We start from the raw sequence: 21,271 nt of genomic DNA on the forward strand, positions 1-21,271 counted from the left end.
CATGTTGAGGGGGTAATTTAGCCATTTAAATCAGCTGTGTTGGATCAAGGACACATCTAAAACCTGCAGGACACTGGCCCTCGAGGCCTGGAGTTTGACACCCCTGGTCTTGGGATTTCATCTATGGCTTTTGTAGATGATGTGGTTTTGTTGCCTTTATCATTTGGTGACTTCCAGCTTCATAATGCTTCATATCTGTATGTGAAGAATTAGGAATGATAATTAGCACCTCCAAGCTTGAGTCTATGGTTTTCACCAAGAAAATAATGGAGTGTCCACTCTAGGTCAGGGACAATTTATTGCCCCAAGGTAAGGAGTTCAAGTATCTTTGGGTCTTGTTCACGAGGGGGGGGGGGGGGGGGAGAGGGGAGCTGGAGATTGACAGACTGGGCCTGTATTGGCTTTGATTCAGTACTCTAATGTACTGGTCTGTTGTGGTAAAGAGAGAGCTGAGTGTAAAAGCAAAGGTGTTGATTTACCGGTCTATCTACATTTCTAACCTCTCCTATGGTCACGGGTGAAAGAATGAGACTGCAGGTACAATTGGCAGAAATTATTTTTCTCCAACGTGTGGCTGGCATCTTCCTTAGAGATAGAGCAAGGAGATTAATGATTTTAAAGGTCCTCAGAGTTGAGCTGCTACTCTTTCAAATAGAAAAAAATGTGGTTGAGGTGATCAAGGAATCAAACTAGAATGCCTCTGGGGCATTCGTGGTTGAGGTATTACAGTCATGTCCTACTGGGGTAGACCCATGACACCATGGAGAGATTACATCCCTCGGCTGGTCTGGGAACATATTAATGTTCCTCCAGATGAGCTAAAGCAGGGGTGTCAAACTCAAATACACAGTGGGCCAAAATTCAAAACTGGAACAAAGTCGCGGGCTAACATTAATATTTATTGAAAAAAAAAAATCTTCCTCTAGATATAAGAATGAATCTTTTCTTATGGACTCAAACAAGTTTTGCTGAAAAACTGAATATGGAACTAGCAAAGCTTAATACTAAACTATATATATATTAGCTGTATAATACCAGTAGGCCAGCTCTAATAGTAATTTGGTATGGCTTCACGGGCCAAATGTAATTAGGCTGCGGGCCAAATTTGGCCCGCGGGCCAGAGTTTGACACCTATGAGCTAAAGGAAGGCGCTAGGGACAGTGAGGTCTGGGCTTCTCTGGTTAGGTTGCAGCTTCAAAAAACAAATGTGTCACTTATTTTCAGTCCAGTCCCTGTACCTACCCATTTTTATGTTCTTTTTAGGTCACTTAACGCAGGCCTATTAATCATTCAAGCATAAAAAAGGCACTTAACTCAAGGGATGACCCAGTGATGAGTACAGTAAGAGATGAGTTACAGGCTCCCCGCTCAAACACACCTGTGCTTCATCAGCTCGCAATCAAGACCCACTATTTATTTTATTGTATAGTCTTTATCTTACAATATAAAGTTTTGTGAGGCAACTGTAGTGATTTCATGCTATGTAAATTTAATTAAATATTTAAGGACCTGCTCGAGCCTTCACTCTTTGCCAGATTGTCTGCTACCTACTACTACTGATAAATTGGCTGTGTTTCTTTCTTTATGTTTTGCTTCCATGCATTAACCTCGTTGTCTCCCTGTCTTCAGTCCATCCTGACCTTGGCCAATATTCCACTATTAACCTATTAAAGCCAGTGATGTATGTGCCCTTTGATTACCTGCTGCTCAGAACCTTTGTGTTCATTATCAGAATCAGAATACTTTAATAGTCCCTAAGGAAATTATGTGGGTTACAGTTGCTCCCAGACAGTAACAGTAACAGACTAAACCAATTAATTAATACAATATATTACAAACTTTACAAACTTAAGAAATAGCACTAATATATACAAATCACTCAATTATAAATATCAAGAACATTACAGAGGTGATATATATATGATTGACATTTAACTCTAACCTGTGAACTTCATTGTTTCGTCATTTGTTATTTTACTGTAGAGCGTGTGCAAGAGGGTGTAACTATAGCAGCGTTTACAGTTTACAGGGCTTTCTCCATTGCCGCTCCGAGACTCTGGAACAGTCTTCCCTCTTTTATAAAATCCTCTTTGTCTTTGGAAATCTTCAAATCAAAGCTGAAGACCTACCTATTTTCAAAGGCTTTCGGATCTCTCTGACACCACTTTTATTTTGTTTTAGCTATTCTGGTCTTTTATCTCATTTGGATGATGTTTGCATGTGTATACACGTATTTTATGTTCACGTATGCTTGTGCTTGTGTGTGCACACTTTTGTATATGTATGTGCATATTTGCATGTACACATATATTTTTACAAACATATATGGATGTCTCACAATGTTTTCTATAATGTTTTAATCTTATCTATGTTAATTATTTCTATTTGATTATATTAACCCTCTGTTCAGCACTTTGGCCGACACTTGATGTGCTATATAAATAAAGATGACTTGACTTGACACTTGTGTTGCAAAACTGTAATAACTGGCACCTGGCAGCTCAACTCTGCAAGAGTCAAAGATCTTCAATGTCAGTATGTGCAAGTAAGTGTAACCTACACACACTTTCAGCAAAAATTCGATACTCATATTCCTACTGTTAGTTTAGGGTAGTAGCCGCAATTGCTACTTTTACAGTACTGTAAACTATATTGTAATGTAAATACATACGTAACTTGGAGTGCATATACTGAAAATACTCAATTTCTGAAATCTGTCTTTCTGTATCACTTGCACTAAATTACTTTATATCTATTTTAGTGTTTGAACTGGATTCCATGGTGCTCTATCTTAAATTGTTTGATGCAGTGTCTAATCAATGGTCTGTGGTAAATATATTTTTACTTGCAGTGTGTATGATCTGAACACATTGTTTGATTTTGACCACACAATAACTGAATTTGAGGTGATGGTTTGATTTTGAAAGAATAATCTGGCCTTTTGTGAATGTAGTTTTAATTTTGGGATTTGTGTTTAAGATTTTAACTGAACTGTCATCATAAGCCATTGTTCAAGACGTGAAAAAAGAGAAAAGGCTGAGGTGACCCAAATTACACAAGAGTTGGACTGAAAATCAGTAGTAACAGGTCTTATACAGTAATGAATCCAAATTTGAAATATTTGTTTCAACTCTTCAAACATACGTTCAGAGCAGTTTAGGAGAGAAATACAACAGTGTGTACATGATGGAGGCTCTTTCATGGTTCGGGGCTACATTTCAGGCAGTGATATTAAGGATATTGTCAAAATAGATAGAATTATGAACACAGAAAAGTGCTGTCATATTTTGATCAAGCATGCAATACCACAAGCAAGCACATGCAAGTGTCTGATTGGTAGGTGTTTCATTTCACAACATGAAAATGATTCCTAGCTACTGCCAATGCAGTAAAAGCATGCCCGGATATAAAAATACACAATCGAAGACTTCAGTCATGGATTGTCATCCCCAGAGCTCGAACCTCAAAACTTATTGAAGACGAGTGTGACTATCTTGATATAGAGTGGAACAAAAGGCGGCAAACATCCAAAAAAGTAGTCAAACCAAATATTGACTTGAAAATAAAGCATGTATGTTTGTGCATTTCAATAAATCTTTGCACCCACTTCCCATTAGAAGGAATAGGGATTGACTCAAGATGTTTGCACAGCACTATACATCTTTTTCATGAAGATCCTGTCAAGTCAACTGGCTTCCACTAGCTTCTGTAACTTAAAGGACATTCTGATTGAAGACTTCCTTTGTGGTTTCATATCAATACAATACAATACAACTAATACTGGGAAATAACCAACTAAATTTTGAGTTGTTTACATGTACTGCATTTAAAACACAGATTTAGCTATTGTGATGTCACCATTAATGTCACACACAATTGGCTGTTCATTTGAGGCCACTTGAAATAAGCAAAGAAAAAATAAAGAAATACTATTCAAATTAATTATATTATTTCAAACTGCAAATAGTCCATACATTATGTGAATAATGTATGGACCCATAAAAGGCCAGAAAATGAGTTGTACTTTAGGTATCAGCAGCTACTGTTTAAATATAAATAAATAAATAGGAACTATATTCATGTGTACTGTCAACAATAAAAAAACAACACTTTTTGTAGAGCTGGTGATAACAGTGCAGTGTGTGGTATTTGCTATTGCCGGTTGAGTCAATGCAGACTGACGTACAGTATTTACATTATGCACATGATATGCAAATCATGGCAATATTTTTCCATGTTGTCATTCTGCTTTAAAATGACACTGGGGCTTCCCTGTTTTTTTTCTGTCATGGTAGGAGACACACAAATTGCTCTTAAGAAAATGAAACAACGACAAAGCAAATTAAGGTCACAAATCCCTTTGTGTCATCCCACAGGGGTCAAAAGTGAATAATCTCTCTAACACGGGTATGATGGTCAACCTAAACATCCAGAAATGTGTGACTCTTCATCATGACCTTATGTTGTACATAATGGTATCACCAAAACGAATTAGGTCATTTTCCTTTGAGCGTGGAGTGAAAAATGGTCATGTCTTCCACTGAGCAAAATTCTTTTCACATTTCCTCTAATTCTGAATTCTAATTTTGATGCATTGAGTTTTTCTTTTCCAGTCACCTTTCTCACTCACTATGTGTTAATAGTCTCTGCATTGAATCATATCTGTTATTAATCTCTGTCTCTCTTCCACAGCATGTCTTTGTCCTGTTTTTCTTCTCTCACCCCAACCGGTCGCAGCAGATGGCCGCCCCTCCCTGAGCCTGGTTCTGCCGGAGGTTTCTTCCTCTTAAAAGGGAGTTTTTCCTTCCCACCATCGCCAAAGTGCTTGCTCATAGGGGGTCATATGATTGTTGGGTTTTTCTCTGTATCTATGAAGCGCCTTGAGGCAACTTTTGTTGTGATTTGGTGCTATATAAATAAAATTGAATTGAATTGAATTAATGTAGTGGTTCCAGTTAAAAGCAACACCTTCTTGCAACACCAATTACAGAAAATAAAAACAAAACAGATGACAAGTTTCTGTCCAGGAACAAAGCAGGGCTAGCGAAGGGGCTCTGATCTCTTCTTTGACAAGGATGACTTGGGGGAGCAGTTTAAGATGAAATGCTATTAGCTTAACTTTCAGACAGATTGCCATGAAAATGTGTGCAGATACTTGGAATCAATATAGAATACATGTTTTAGAAGTTTTGAATGTCAATTTTTCTTTGTTTTCTAGATGTCTGAAAGAAAAGAAAATAGTTTGGGGTAGATGCATGGACCTCCAAAACGTTTGGCTATTATTTAAGAGATCATTGCTGTTGCTATTTAAGGCATAACAATGGCTTTATAACTGTGTAACAATGTTTCTCTAACTTAACCAAAGTAGTTATTTTAACAAAAAATTAATTATCTTTCTTGAAATGCAATTCTGTCATTCTGTCATTGTATCTAAACCCAACCAAACTTTAATCCCACTGTTTACCATACAGTCGCATGAGGGATAAATGATGCTAGTCTGCTAACAGCAGGATATTCAGAAAATAGTCCTAGAGGAAAAGGCCAGACAAATGTTGTGATGTGAAGCATTTGTTCATCTTTTAACACCGGCTCAAGAAGTTTCCTTTTCTTTTCTTGTGAAAATAGCTCAGGACTTTGGCTTTATAGAAGCATGTTATGATTGCTAATGTTACTGTTTTTAATTGTTTAAGCTTCACAGTATCAAATCAAAAAGGAAATCTGTTATTTTTTTTACAATGAACTTTCAGCTTACTCCATTAAAAACACTGAATTTGAATATGATAATATTATGATTTGTTTCCATACATTTTAGTTGCGCATATATTTATTTTTGCTTTTTATTTTTGCAAAATGCATTTGAAGTAAACTTCCTTTGTCTTTTCTCCTTCCTATTAAACAGACCAGTGTGAGATGAGGTTCTGTATGCAGTTTGGGTAAAGTCTTGAAGCCTGACGTGAGCAGTTCAAGGTTGTGTTTTTTTTTACTTGCACACAGTAATTACTATACTTCCTACAGTCATTGAACATGCCATGTGACGCAAGGGAAGTAGGTGTGTGTGGGTCTGTGTGCAAACGGAGTGCAGTCTGTATGCTGAAGCATTATTAAGGCTCTGGCCAGCCAATGGGGTGGCGCCCGTTAATCCCTGCTCGGTTAAAACCCCGGGCGAGTCCAGAGGCGGCTCTAATGCGCACAGACAGACAGTCAGTGGAGACAGAGAGCGACGCAGGCGCAGGAAGTTTTGTTCTGGGAATGTGCGATGTTCTAAAAGAGTTAACACATTTTGGAGCTTTCTGAAAGTTTTTCCACAAGAACAGACAGTGAGTGAGAGAGGGAGACGCACTGGGAGCTTTTCACACCCACTGTCGCCCTAACATCACCGGCTCTTCCTCGTGTGAGGAGAATTGCTTCAAGTTGTTCTAACAGTGCAACGACACTTTCTCTGGACGTCCCGTTGCCTCCGGTCGTCATGTCCTCCGGTGATGTCTCGGAGCAGAGTCGGCGGGTGAGCGTGCTGTCATGGGATCAGGTTCGGCGTTTGGACTCCATCCTTGGAGAGAGCGTACCGATCCACGGCCGAGGAAACTTCCCCACGCTGTCCGTGCAGCCCCGGCAGATCGTTCAGGTGAGACCCCTCTCACTAGCTCTCTCATAGTCGTTTTGCTATCTAATAAAACGCACTGAAGCAGAAGTGACAGAGAAGAGGGAAAAGTACATCTTCTCTTAGTTTCATGTATTCCCATATCGCCCTATTCTCAACAAACAGAGAAAAAAAAAGAAAGAAATTAATGAAAAACTGTTATTTTGATTGATTTGACACAAGGTGTGTTACCTTTTTGGGTGAAAGGCAATTTTAATGCTCTGCATATATAAAGATATTCCGCCACTGTAGCTCACAACTGTGTCATATGCCATCTTGGTAATAAAGTTTTTAGTAATTAGAAAATAGCAGTTTACAGTAGTCTGCTGACAGTGGGTGAGTGCAGTATATTTATTTTGCAGTGACTGTGGAGTCAATGAGATTTCACTTGCTCCAAAGGTACACAGTAACATAACTTCTAAACAAGCCCGGTTAATCAAAATCAGGCCTACATATTGAAATATTTTGTTTGCTCCACATTCTGCTGTTTTTCTGCAGTAATTAGGATTTTTGGCAGAACTGATAAAACTTTAAAAGATACTCGATCACTTACAGTCAGACACATTAGCGGAAATGATCTGACACTGTGACTGCAGTTTTCCACTAGCTCACTAGTGCTTCTCCTCCTTTTTCACAGTTTCTGTGAGATAATGACCACACCACAGTATATTTACTAGAATTGGAACATGTGGGGATTTGCGTGGGCTGCAGTTTTTCCGGACATTAATAGCCTGTAATCCTGGTTCATATGTTGCTTGATTGATTAATATTTTCTACTGTGTTCATATGGGGGAGGGAAGACCCTTGCGCGCACACACACACACACACACACACACACACACACACACACACACACACACACACACACACATTTCAAAGACCCCTATAATCAAAGAGGCCTACCAATGTAATCTCTCCCCTGTAATGCCTTTCTTCCATTACATAGTCCTCTAGTCATAGGGGACCTTAACCCTTTTTTCTTACAATGAGCCTGCATTCTTTTTGTGGAACTTTCGGATTAAATTCTTAAGAAAATTTCTTATCCAGAATATTCTTTATCTATTGTGTTTGAGTGCTGAGACATTGGCATACTCAATACTGCTTAACCCAAAACACCAGTAAAGTTTTTTTTTAACTTACTAAAACTATAGACTGTATGTAAAAGATGGATGTAGCAATTGTGACATCACTCATTGATGTCACAATTCTGAAAACATGAAGCTCATCTACAAACAACGTGCCTCCGTCCAGCTAAACTCTGCACTATTCCACTGTCAGTTTTGCAAATCTCTGAATGCAGTTTGCATGAATTTGCACACATTGTTGACATAGGAACACTGGCTTACAAAATGCAACACGCTAAGTCCCAGTTAATTCAGTTCAATTCAGTTCAATTTTATGTATGTATTTTATGTATGTGCGAGCACTTTTGTGACAGTGGCAAGGTTAAACTCCCTACTAACAGGAATAAACCTCTGGCAGAACCAGGCTCAGAGAGAGGCAACCGTCTTTTGAAACTGGTTGGGGTGAGTGGATGAAGACAGTGATCAATAATAACTAATAAATAATACAAAGAGGTGTATAAACACATAGTGAGTGGAAAGGGTGACTAAAGAAGAAACTGTGCAGTTGTGCTTGTTCAGGCTCAATTCGAAGAACAATTCGATCATGTGTCATTGTGTGAAAGAGGCTTCAAGTAACGTATACAGGTGTTTTATAGAGGAAGAGGCAGAGCGAGAGGCGGAGGAGGCAGCGGAAAGCAATTCTAAAAATTCTCTTGTTAGTTCAGTTGACATAAATATGCTTGTGTGTATTTTTTTGTTCCGTGGAAGAAATAAGTTTTGATAAGATGGTTTTGAGTGGTGTGTTTCATTTTACACTAGATGTGTAGTTTGTGTTTTGAGTTTTGAGAAGTGGAGCCACGGTTTCTGGAAATGTGTTTAAGAAAATCTGGGAAAGTACTTAATGTAGCAGTGGGAGGTGGCGTCATAACATCTTTGAACCAACACATAGCTGCTATTGCTGCTGTCAATAAAATAAAAACTAATTGAGCAGATTAGGATTTCAAGTAAGAACAACAATGTTTAAATGTGTAGTTAAGAAGTCACACACATCCAGCTCAAATCTCTACGAAGGAGTTCAAAAAGTATGGAAGAACCTGGCAAATGCTATGGCAGCTTAGCTGATCTTATCCACTGTGAGTGTGAGGTCTATCATTTTTTGGCCAAATGTGAAATGTTAAGATGTCTGCTGGTAGAAGCTATAAAGTGGGCTAACAGCTTCACTGTTTGATCTGTTACTCACAGAAACAGCTCATTTACAGAAATATATCAATTGAGTGCAACAGTAAATCCCTGAAACCACCTTCTCTGTGTCAGCTGAACCTGTCAGGATTAACCTTTCTGGTGGAAACCATGAAGGCACTGCATCTATAAGTGTAGACTGATTTGAAATTGTGTTCTGTATGACCATGCAGATATTAGGGGTGGGGGAAAAAATCGATACTGTGTAGTATCGTGATATTTTGTTTGCTAATAATGTATCGATACAGGGACAGCAGAAATCGATATTTTGTTACAAAAAAGGTTTTTGTGGACTGGAACTCTGACTTCAGAGCAAGAATCTTGACATTCCTTCACTGTCCAAATGTGTTTAACTTTTTTTTGGCAGCAATAAACAAGACAGTTTACTTATTTTAATTTAAGACATGTTTTATTTTAATTAAGTTTAAAACTTTTTATTTAATGTAAAATTATATTTTGTTTTAATTTACTTTCAAATTCTTCAGTTGCTGAATGGGCTTCATAGTTTTCATAAATTGCATAGTTCAGAATAGCTATAATTGTACCAGATGGTTGCATTCAGTTAAGTTGGACTAGACTGTAATACAAACCGTTCAGTTTGTCAACAATAAAACTGACTGAAATGAGAGAAAGACTGAGTGCGAGACTTTGTTATTAGATAAAATGAATATTGATAAAGTTTACCTTTATGTACAGAATCTGAATATCGCAAAATATTTAAAAAAATTGCAATAATATCGTATCGTGCGTTAAGTATTGTGATAATATCGTATCGTGGGATGTATGGTGATTCCCACCTCTAGCAGATATCGTGACAAAAAAAAATGAAGCGACACAATGCTCCCTGTTGAAAGACTTAATGTCTGCAAGTTGATTTTTATACCATGTGGCCATGAATGGAAACCAGTGGCAGTGTGGTTGGAGGGGGAAAAAGTTTTGAGATTTAAGCCACTATCAAATGGTTGACAGTAATGCGGGGTGTTTCACAGTAAATAGGCTGCAACATTCAAAACCACTAGTTTGCCACTTTTTCAACCTTCCCACCAGACAAAGTCATCCCCCTAAGTGATTTTGTAGCCACACTAGTATTTTGTTCTGTCATACTGGGCAAAGTAACTGATGGATCACAGTCCCAAAGGGTCACAGGACAATCTCTTAACAGTGTATTTGTCTAATATCCACATTAAAATAACATCTGTTTGTGGTCTGGTTGTGACTGAACCCTGGGAGCAGTGAAGGAAAAACTTTTGCCATTACTCACACTTTTGTGAACGTTGACAGCTCAAAGCCAGATCCTGTGATATCCCTCTCAGCAGACTAAACCTACACACACCCAGTGTACTACATACCGAGGAGCATCATATCACATGATGAAAAACGCAGATTACGTGACGCATGCATCATAGTTACGGAAATTGTTGAATGGGTTCATATGTGGAGGCAGAGGTATGGGTTCTTATTTTTCATGAAACCTTGAAACATTACTCCACTCTCCAGACAGTAGCGAATGGCCTGGGTTTGAAGCAGAATATGAGGATGGGATTAGTGCCTGTAATAACAGTGGGCTTGAGGGTTGGGCATGACAAAGTGTTACTGTGGTGAATGGAGAGCAGTCGCCTGAGCCGCTGTTGCCCTTGCCAGACTGTAAACCAACTCCTCAGTAGGCTATTGTTGGGACCGAGCAACATGAAGACACCACATGCTCCCAGTTCTCGAGAGGAGGTAACCTGGGAACATTCATTTCTAGGCTGAATGTTTTTTTTTTAGTGTTGATGGTATCTCTTTGGCTGGGCTTTCCATTCATGAGTTGGAGTTTCTGTCTGCTCATTTTAATTTCAAATTGAAAGTTTGCAAACTAAAACTTCCCATCATTTCTTTTGTGGACAGGGCAATAGCTATATCTGGAACACACAAGGTGTAGATTTTATTTTTACATTTTAAAACCCATACATTAAAAAATGTTTAAGGGTACTCTCTGTCATTACTCAAACTTTATAATAAATTGTTCATCACCCAATGCCTTTTTCTAGGTTGTATTTGTAAATATGATGCATTCTCAATGAATTACCTGGTGCAGTAAAGGTTACATCAAACCATCTTGTGGTACGAATTAAAATTTTATAAAGTGAATCTATCTTTTGAAACCTATAGTTCATTTACTCTGGTCTGAATCAGCTGTGTTTGTAAACTTGTAGCTTTTTCCTGTAGTTTGGCTTCTTTTGACACGAGAAAACTGCAAGTTAACCAAAATGTGTGAATACAAACCACAGGAAGAAGTCAGTGAGTTCTGGATTAGCTGATTACGTGGTTATGGTTCCATTCATGGCCAACAGGGTTAGTTGCTACAGCTAGTGTGCTCTACACATCGGCTGTACTATACTACATCCCAGAAAGCGAACTCAGGTGTATGCTGCTCAGACTTGGTAGCTAGGTTGGATCGAGGTTGGATCAAGTTATCACGTTATCTAAAAAAAAACACTCAGGAGTTCAAAGACCAAAGTTTCTTGGTATTATTGTTTTGGTTTGCTTGATTTTAGAGTTAAAATACAAATACACAGACTACTTTTAAGTATAACTATATTTAAAGCAGCAAAAATAATTACAATGCCATAGGCAAGGATAGCTTGTTATAAAATACAGTTGGCAAAAAACAAACAAACTAAGTGTTAAACATAATGAAATTTAAAAAATTAAAGAGTGTGTATACGTTTTAATTACTAGTTTTTCCACCTCAAGTTTTCATACTGAACAGTTTACATGCTTACACCTAAACTATTACGATTCTGTTCCAGTGCTGTATCCGAGTCTTTTAATTTGTGATTTTATATGAGATAAGTGAGATGGTTGTGGGGTTAGTAAGACTGTTTTTTACTAATAAATCCACACACACTAGAGTGGTTCTCACCAGTTTAATCTTACATGGCTGGCACAGACATCTAATACAGCAAAAGTCCCCCCAAATTGGTCCCTTGGATATATTCCTAGCAAATAAAGTTTGAGTGGACTGACACATTAAAACTTAAGTGAATCCTTGAAACTGAATCCTTCTTTGAAAACTTTTATCACAAGAGCATCATGTTTCAGCACACAACCCATTCTTGTCTAAGAGCACAGGTGAAATGAGCACCCGTGCATAAGAAATTTGAGGAAGCATTTCAAGTCAGAAGTAAAACCATCATCAGCATCCCCCGCTGTCTGCCAAGCTACTGTACTACTGACTGGCTGGGTTAGTCTTGGAGTGGATTTGAAGGTCAGGGACTCATAACTCCTCATTTGATGTCGCCATTTACTTGGCACAGGGATAATCTGTCTCACTGCCCAGAGCTCTCATTGGCGTCCAGGGGACTATGTGCTGGCAACTGGCTGGGTCATTTCAAACAGCTATAATAAAAACACACTTTGTCCACAGCTTAAATGAAATAGTCAAGGAAACTATTAAGATGCCAGAAGGAAAGTGGAAAGACTGTCGCCAAGGCGTTGTCAACACCAGACAGTCTGGTGTGTTTGCAATTCTTTTTGTAATGTGTTTTTACTCTAACATCACTGTAAGTGTTAGGCTCTCATCAGGTGCTGGTGAGTCATTTGGGAAATGTACCATCCTGTTTTATGAGTGGTAAAGGATGCATTCTGTGGGGCTAGCACAGCTGTACTTCCCCATACACTACTTTTGGGACTCCCAAACAAACACATTATAGTGTGCTGTTAACTCAAACCACCTGTTTAAGTGTGAGGTCAGTGAAAATACTTTCTGTGGGTTTCCCTTGGATAGGTTAAAAAAATCTCTGCAGTCTTGTCCATTGGAGTGAAATCCTGCATAATTTCTCTCTGCAAAAATATCTTACCTTTTCTCATTAGATTTTGGAGTAATGGGGTTTCTTTAGTTCATTTAATAGCACAATATACTATATATATTTGGCTGCTCTTGAAGTGTTTGCTTGTTGTTTCGTTTAGGTTTAGGTAACAGAAAACTAGAACGTATACTGGATTTGTGGTCAAACTGATTGAATTATTAGAAATATGTTGCTTTTTTTTCAGAATCTGTAGTTTAAAAGGTTTTAAGAAACTACCATTCAGTTGTCAGGACATGTAGCATTTCATTGTCTGTGTATTAAGTAGAGATGGCACGATACCACTTTTTTATGTCCGATACCGATACCGATATCATAAATTTGGATATCTGCCGATACCGATATGAATCCGATATAGTGTGTTTTTTAATCAATAAAACTGTTTTTTTAATATCTTGCTGCTTTTTGTATAAGTTCATACTCAAGTTAAAAAACAACAACAACACTAAAGCTATTCTGTTATACCTGTATGTAAAAAAACAAAAAACAAAAAAAAAACAAAACACTGCACCCAAAATATTTCATAGATCAGCAACACTGATCAATCTAATAAAGTTAAACCTACTCCATCCTCCCTATTCTGGTATTTTAAAGAGTACTTAGCAGAAATATTAAGCAACCTAACTAATAGGGTTGCAAACTCCCAGCAAAAGAAAATAGGGAACCAGCCTCTTCCTCATGATGCTTAATCAGTGTAATCAACTTTAATTTGATGCAGGGTGAAAAAAATTCACAGAAATAAATTATTTTTCAGGAATAATTAAATAGATTCAACATCTTTCTTCAACAGAATTGCAGAATTCACAGATGGTACTTTCCCAAAGGAAAAAGTACTACAGCTTAATAGGGTATATTAGACTTAACAGTTACTATATACAGTAATGGACTTCTATACATTTTACATCAGATTAAAACTTTGGGTGTAAGATTCAGATAATTATTAAATAATTAAAAGCTAGATATTTTAAATGAGAATAAGAAAGAAAAGTATATCTTTGTGCCCCCCTTTTCCCTGTTAATGGCCTGTCGGCCCCCCTGGCTAAACTTTGCTAGATCCGCCCCTGCACAGTTACCAGCCGTCAGCTGCATAGAAAAAGATCCTGGTGTAGAAAGTAATATTAAATAAATTCTAACAACAGCTTATCAAGGTTAAACGTGCTGCTGTTGTTCAGCCGCTGGTTTCCTCTTTCTGGTGAAAAGTGGGCCAAAAACTAAGAAGAGAGACGGACTCGCGACAGAAAAGCCGATCAGCTGATCATTAAGCAGTTTCACGATTGAAGTAGCAGCAGGAGAGAGAGAGAAGAGGCAGTTGCTCTATATATCGGTTGTTAAGCTTAACGCGGGAATGCTTTACAAACATTCAGAGATGAACTTACACACTTGCTTTACTTCTCTCTGACATAACTTCCTCGGAGATGAAATGTTTGCTAGCAGGCTACAAATACACACAGCCTCTATCACGTGAGCACACTGCTCTGACATGCTACGGTTATGAGCCGAGTTACGCCGTGTCGCAAGTTTTGTGAGGTGCTTTTTTGATATTTAATGGATCGGATTACATTTTTTATTTCTCTCCGATATCCGATCCAGTAATTTAGGTCAGTATCGGACCGATACCGATACGTAATATCGGATCGGTCCATCTCTAGTATTAAGCACAGTGCATGATACTGTATGTTAGATTGCCTTGGTATAATCATTACATATTTAGTGGCTCCATAGTATAGTAGTTTACACATTTAAGTAATAAGCAAAAGATTCCTGGTTTGATTCTGGGAGGAGACACAAATCCTCCAGTGTTGGGTTAGAAAGTCATCTGGTGTAAAAATCAAGCATCCATTTTTTAAAATTTGTTCCCCGAATGACCAAATATGGGAGAAAAGTTTAATAAAACCAAAAATTAAATATTCTGATATATTCTAATATTCTTGTCCAAGGTTAGAGTTCAGCTTAAGGCTTAGAGTAATATTTTAGCATTCAGTATGTGTGCCCTGTATTTTTTGCAGGTTAAACGCAGCATTATGGTTAAACTCTCTTTTAGTATATAGGATTACCTGACTGGATAGGCATTGCTTGTCTCTATGCATTCAGTGAAGAGACATCACACCGTTGAACAGTAACATCAGATTCCCATAACATAGTGAGAGCGTTTTAATGAATTGTGAACAGCTGTGCTTTGGATTTCTTCAGACTTGGCTTTGTTAGTTGCTCTCCCCCCCCAACCCCCTGAGTGTGATTTGAGTGATGTAACAGACAGGAAGCACAAAGATCTTAACTGTCTGTAGTTCTGTAATTTTCCCAAGAACCACAGCAGTACATCTGTACAGTGTGTTCCAATAACCTTATAAACGCCTTTCTCAATTTGGTCCACATTCATAAGTTTAAAAGTTCAAAGCTCAACAGTTCCTTTTATGAGTCACTTACACCCGTCAAGCACAGACATGCTGCATCTTTTCCACATCTTATCTCTGTGGAGCAGCTTTTTGAGATAAAAAAAAAAGCTACAGTCAGCTGCTCCCTGAAGCGTAATTTATGGTGCCACAAATGTCTGTCCGCATACATGGTTCTAGTTGCACAGTGAGCGGAGAAGGGTTTTTAGATGTGCTCCTATTTTGTTCTCCAAAATCCTAACAGTGCGTCGCTGGATGTGCATGACCTATGTGCCTGTTGAAGATACGTTAGTTGACAGGTGGGTTGGAATAGGGTTAGGGGTCACAGCGGAGTTCACCAGGAATGGGAAAACCATGAAAAAAAACTTTGGTTTTACTCGGTTTCAATTCTTGTTACTTGTATATTGTAACTCTGCTTGCGTCTGCAGCTGGCTGATAGACTAACAACACCCTAAGCAAGAGTAGCCCACACACTGGTTGTGGCATATATTTTGTACACTGCCTCCATCACCAAAAAAGCTCTCTATGGGTAGACGGACCGTCCTCAGACTGCTTGAGGACTATAAATGTGTTACCCCTGCTGAACCATAAATCCCGCTTTATTCACTAGAGGTCACCACAGTGAGTAACTCCACGTATTTGATTTGGCAGATTTTTATACCAGATAAACTTTCTAACACAGCCCCTCAGGGGACTGGTATCTCGTCCTGGGACTGAATCTGGGATCTTTCACTTGTTAAGTGGAATTTATGGTGAAGTGGGGGAAAAGCATTCGCAGTCACCTGGCAATCTGGCTTTGGCCCGTCTACTTATAGAGAGCTCTGTTGCCAGAGGGAGGTTTGTGGGTGCTCTTGCTTATGCTGTCGCTGGTCTGTCACTTTATAATGTAAATGGAGGTCATCTCTTTGAGTGAGAGACTACACCAATAAGTAGTCACTTAAGTGCCAGTTGCTCTTTAAAAAAGCTGCAGCGTTTAGTTCACTCCAGAGATGTGTTCTTCATGTAAGCCCTAAACAATAATAAAACATAGCAACTACTTTATGCAAGGAAAGATTAAAAAAATATATACTTAAACTTAATCAAACTCAATTACAAATTTATGCTTTATTGTGCATTCTACTTTCACAATAAACCTAATAAAGTGTTTAGTCTCTCATTTTGTGTCTTTTCTCTGTGTCTTTACTTTCAGGTGGTCAGGGCTCGACTGGAGGAGCATGGCGTGATGGTACGTGATGTTAAGCTGAATGGTTCAGCAGCCAGCCACGTACTTCATGAGGACAACGGCCTTGGCTACAAAGACCTGGACCTGATCTTTGGCTTGAGTTTGACTGATGACAAAACCTTCCGGCTGGTGAAGGATGTGGTGCTGGACTGCCTGGTGGACTTCTTGCCCGAAGGGGTATGCAGAGACCGAATCACAGCCCTTGCCCTAAAGGAGGCGTATGTTCAGAAGCTGGTGAAAGTTTGCAACGAGACAGATCGCTGGAGCCTCATCTCACTTTCCAACAACACTGGCAAAAACGTGGAACTGAAGTTTGTGGACACGCTGAGAAGGCAGTTCGAGTTCAGCGTCGACTCCTTCCAGATTACTCTGGACTCATTGCTGCTGTTCGACCGCTGCTCGGAAACAGCCATGTCCGAGACCTTCCACCCTACAGTCCAGGGAGAGAGTATGTATGGAGACTTTGAGGAAGCTCTGGATCACCTCCGCTCCAAGACCATCGCCACCCGCAGTCCAGAAGAGATCCGGGGCGGCGGCCTGCTCAAGTACTGCCACCTGCTGGTGCGCGGTTTCCATCCATCTTCTGCAACTCAGATGAAACAGATGCAGCGCTACATGTGCTCGCGCTTCTTCATCGACTTCCCCGACATAAGCGAGCAGCAGAGAAAGCTGGAGGGATATCTGCAGAACCACTTTGCGGGCATGGAGGACAAGCGCTATGAGTATCTGGTGACTCTGAGACAAGTGGTGGATGAAAGCACTGTGTGTCTGATGGGACACGAGCGCCGGCAAACGCTGGCTCTTATTTCTGCCCTGGCGTTGCGTGTAATGGCCGAACAGAATGCCATCCCCGCTCTGTCCAACATCACCTGCTACTACCAGCCTGCTCCCTATGTCAGAGACGTCAACTTCAGCAATTACTACGTGGCGCAAGTTCAGTCACCCATGGCTACGTGCAGTAACTCTTATCAAACATGGCTGCCTTGCAGCTGAGCAGTGTCTTTTATCACTGTGTGGAAAGTTTATGTTTCCTTTTCTTTTTTGAACCTTTACTTTGATGTAAGCAGAACATTCATTAACCGAAATGTTCACTGTAAGGGGTCAGTGTTGTGTCGAACAGCCATGGCTGTAGAAGACAATCCATTCTTCTCAGTGTGAAGCTATTTACTGGGTCTGTGAGCTGTACATCTTAAGTTTCTGGCTCTGCTGCCTTCACGGAGTAGGTCTTTGTTTTGTTAGATGAACTTGCGTTTCAAAACAGGAAATTATATTTTCAATGTGTGCCTGTTTTGAATTTTTAAAGGATAATTTGGTAGGGAAAGTGAAGATCGTAAAGAAAAGGAGGGAGGCAAATGACATGTACTAAGGTTTGGCCAGACAGGAAGGAATCTAACTGCCAACTTATTGCTCAGGGCATTTTCATCTAAAAAACTTTTGTGCCCTAAACATTCAGTTAATAGGTCACACAGCTATTAGCAACTACACAAAGTTTAATTTGTTATTGACCCAGCGCATAAAAGAATCATGATCATCTGCATATTTACAGTACAGCCCAATTCACTACCTTATTGTTCTGTTTACATATTTTTCCTGTTGTGTTGAATGATTCTCACTAATATCATTTTATTAAACAATTTTTTTAAACAAGTGATAAGAAAGCCAGTTGCACAAATTTACATATGCTCAAGCATCTAAACCTGCTGCAAGTGGAAAATGTTAGCAAATCGACTGAATTGTGTTAGAAATGCGACAGCTGAAGACATAAAACAAGTTTCAGTAATATATAGTTATAACAGCGATGGAGCTCTTGAAGCTAGAACATGATGGATGCTGATGCATTGGGATTTTAGGGTGTCATGTGCTTGGTATCCCTGTAACAATGTTATTTTGACCCCCAACTTTGTTGTTTTGCCAACTCTTGTATCAAAAATATTCCACTAAGTTATATCAATTAACACTGCTGTAAAAAAAAAAGAAATCTAATATGAGCCATTATAATTATACCTTTTTGTTCTGGTATTTCATAACCAATGTGGATGTATATGGAAAAATATGAAGGCTTTATATATGAACTTTTTCAGTTTGTGTCTGATGTAGGCTCGGGTCTTAATGAAATGTAAATACTGGTTACGAAACCAAACTTTTTTTGTCATTTTTTTGTTCTGACTGTGGTTTCAGCTGACCTGACTGGGAGGGAAAAGGACCAAAGACATTCTTTGTGTAGCATGACAAACAAGGACTGTATATGGTTTCAAGTGCCTGAATATGACCTTTGTAATAGTTGTTATGTATGAACTGTTTTTGAATCTTTTTCATTCAGGTTACTGTAAATTTCTATATCTAGGGTCAGGGTACTTGTGTCATTAAAAAAAAAATATCAAAAGTTTAACGATGGTGATACTTTGGTCTTTCTTTTCACATTCTTGGAAGAGAAGTAAGATGTGGATGATAAGATGTTGACTCAAATTTGTCTAGAGACATGCAGAATAAATGCATACTTTATCTCCGGTCGGTGTATCGCACTTTCTCAGTTTCAGTTGCTGTAGATCTCCCCTCTGTGTATGTTTCGCTATCTTTCTCAATCACACACAAAACAGCTTGTGTGTTGTCTGTGTTCCATCAGCTACACAAAAACACTTATTTGTTCAAGCTCTGTGCCTCCCTTTTTTTGCCTCCCTGAGCAGAGTTGCACCTGTGCTTTAGTCACGTCCCGCCAGCTGTGAATCTGACAAAGGTTTCCCTTTGCCCTATAGTCTCAAAAATGGAGATCTCTGTTACCTTGGATGAGTTGAGCTCTAATAGGTGCTGCTGAGAGCCAGGTGGTAAAATGGAAGTGCCGCCTTTTCAATAATGTCATGATATACTCGATATATACATGATATACTGATGATGAGCATGCTTTTTATTTATTTCTCCTCACCAATATTTCTCTCCTATGATATTTTGTAATTACTTTTGCATAACTGGGGACGACTTCTTGGTATTTACTTGAGCATGAAATGGCAAATAGCTTGACACACCTGCTAAATATTTGTGGGTAAACAAGACATAGTACTTGGTCATTAAGGAAGTGCTGGAACAAATAAGTGAAGTCCTTGGTTATAAGTTCAATTGGAAGAAATGCATCTGTCAGAGTGATTAAAGAGGCGAGGTATAAATGCAGCTAGGGAAACAGCCAGTGAGGACAGCTAATCCTCAGTGGATTAGCTGTCAGAATTTTCTCCAAACTGCTACACAAACAGTCAAGGAAACATGCAGTAGGACTCCCACAGGGAGCTCCATGGGATAAGCATGCGTGAACACGGCAACCGAGACGGAGCTTGCCTTACCTTTAACAGCCCAACGATTTCTGCGTCTGGTGGCCAGACCTCAAGAGACTTTTAGAGAGCTGGGAGTAAGTGTGTAAATGATAATAAACAAACTACAGCAAGTTGTCAAAGTTTAATTTGCTCAAGATTAAGGCTGAACTTGTAGCCCTGTGAGCATGACTCTGTTTATGAAAATGGAGGCCAGTCAGTCTACTGCAGATGGATTGCTCTGAAATTTCATACATAAATTCATATATAAACACATGCATCAGCGCTATAGAGTTTGATGATCTGAATTTGGCTGTAGGCTGTTGACTTCAAACTTATGAAATTTAATGCTGTTTTGCTTGATTCTTTGGTTGCCTTTGATCTACTTAGTGACAAAGAGACTTCTGATTAGCCATCATTTTAGAATCTCAAAGATAGTTTTTACCTGATTATACCAAAACTTTGGCCCAGACGTGAAATTTTGTAAATTTAGGTAAGGGGTATAATAATAATGTATATTTTATTGGTCCCCATGGGGAAATTACTCTCTCTGCATTTAACAGATTCCCTCAGTGAAGCAGTGGGCAGCCACTAAGCAGGCGCACCGGGGTGCAGGGTGTAGGGACAGTACCTTGCTCAGGGGTACCATTCAGTGGATTTGAACCCCTGCCCTTCCGATCATGGGGGGGACCACTCTACCTACTGAACTATCCCTGCCCCCAAATCTGTATCTGTATTGGTGAAGGTGCAGGCACCAGTCACAAGCTTTCTGTAATAACAACTAGTCCTAATGATTCTTAAACTTTGCCAGTAGGTTGCAAACTAGTAGTTGGTGTCCTGATGAAAACCATCATTGTAGCATTGTATTAATCAGAAAATATTTAAAGGTATAAAGAAGTTCTAGACAGGTTTACCTACAATGTGAACATGAATATGCTAGCAGTATTGCATATAATTTAGCATGCTAATGTTAGCAATGGAGTCCGGTGCTTTTTAGCCTTGTACGTATTTGCGGATAACACGATGTTGTCCGAACAAAACACTGTTAGAGATTGTTACGTAGTGACCAAAGCAGCACGAGGTTTTTAGTACGTACCTCTCTGCAGCTAACTTGATGACTGCCAGCAACCTCTGGTAACCACTCGGGTTGCCAACTGTCCCGTTTTAGCTGGGACATCCCAAATAATAATAATAAATTATTTGTGTCCTTTATTCTGCCTTAATTATCCAGTATCTTGACCGTTACCTGCAACGCCACTGACCAAAAAAAGGGCACGCTTAAAAATACCAAAGCTGATTTGACTGCAGTCGTATCAGACAAGTGCTTCGTGTTCAGTCACGGCCAGTTTCGCACACGTGATATGTGATTGTGATTTGCCGTTTGGTCTCCATAGCATAATAAACTAATAATAATAAACTGGATAACTGATATAACTGTATTTACAGTAATTTATTTGAATATTTTTTATTTTTTGCTAATTTTTTAAAGGAAATGCCCATGTGATTTCTGTCATCATTTACTGTATTTTTCTTTATTGTTTTAGATGATGTATTGATTAAACTGAATAAGAACAT

At 39.0% G+C, this 21,271-nt stretch overlaps 1 protein-coding gene across 1 annotated transcript; it reads left to right on the top strand.

Moving 5' to 3' along the window:
• The first annotated feature begins 6,107 nt into the window (after positions 1-6,107).
• tent5bb (terminal nucleotidyltransferase 5Bb) lies at positions 6,108-20,315 on the top strand. The gene is made up of 2 exons (XM_084919614.1): positions 6,108-6,622; positions 16,368-20,315. Exons 1-2 carry the CDS (start codon positions 6,467-6,469, stop codon positions 17,391-17,393), a joined length of 1,182 nt encoding a protein of 393 aa, XP_084775740.1. The 5' UTR covers positions 6,108-6,466; the 3' UTR covers positions 17,394-20,315.
• Positions 20,316-21,271: the final 956 nt, after the last annotated feature.

Source organism: Perissodus microlepis, chromosome 22 (assembly GCF_051167445.1).
Source record: "Perissodus microlepis isolate ML-2025 ecotype Zambia chromosome 22, ASM5116744v1, whole genome shotgun sequence".
In the NCBI taxonomy this organism is placed as follows: Eukaryota; Metazoa; Chordata; class Actinopteri; order Cichliformes; family Cichlidae; genus Perissodus; species Perissodus microlepis.

Bases quoted from the DNA above. Each gene is read 5' to 3' on its own strand.
- tent5bb (XM_084919614.1), top strand. From the start codon at position 6,467: ATGTCCTCCGGTGATGTCTCGGAGCAGAGTCGGCGGGTGAGCGTGCTG. The intron at 6,623-16,367 runs GTGAGACCCCTC...CTTTACTTTCAG, and splicing joins AGCCCCGGCAGATCGTTCAG to GTGGTCAGGGCTCGACTGGA.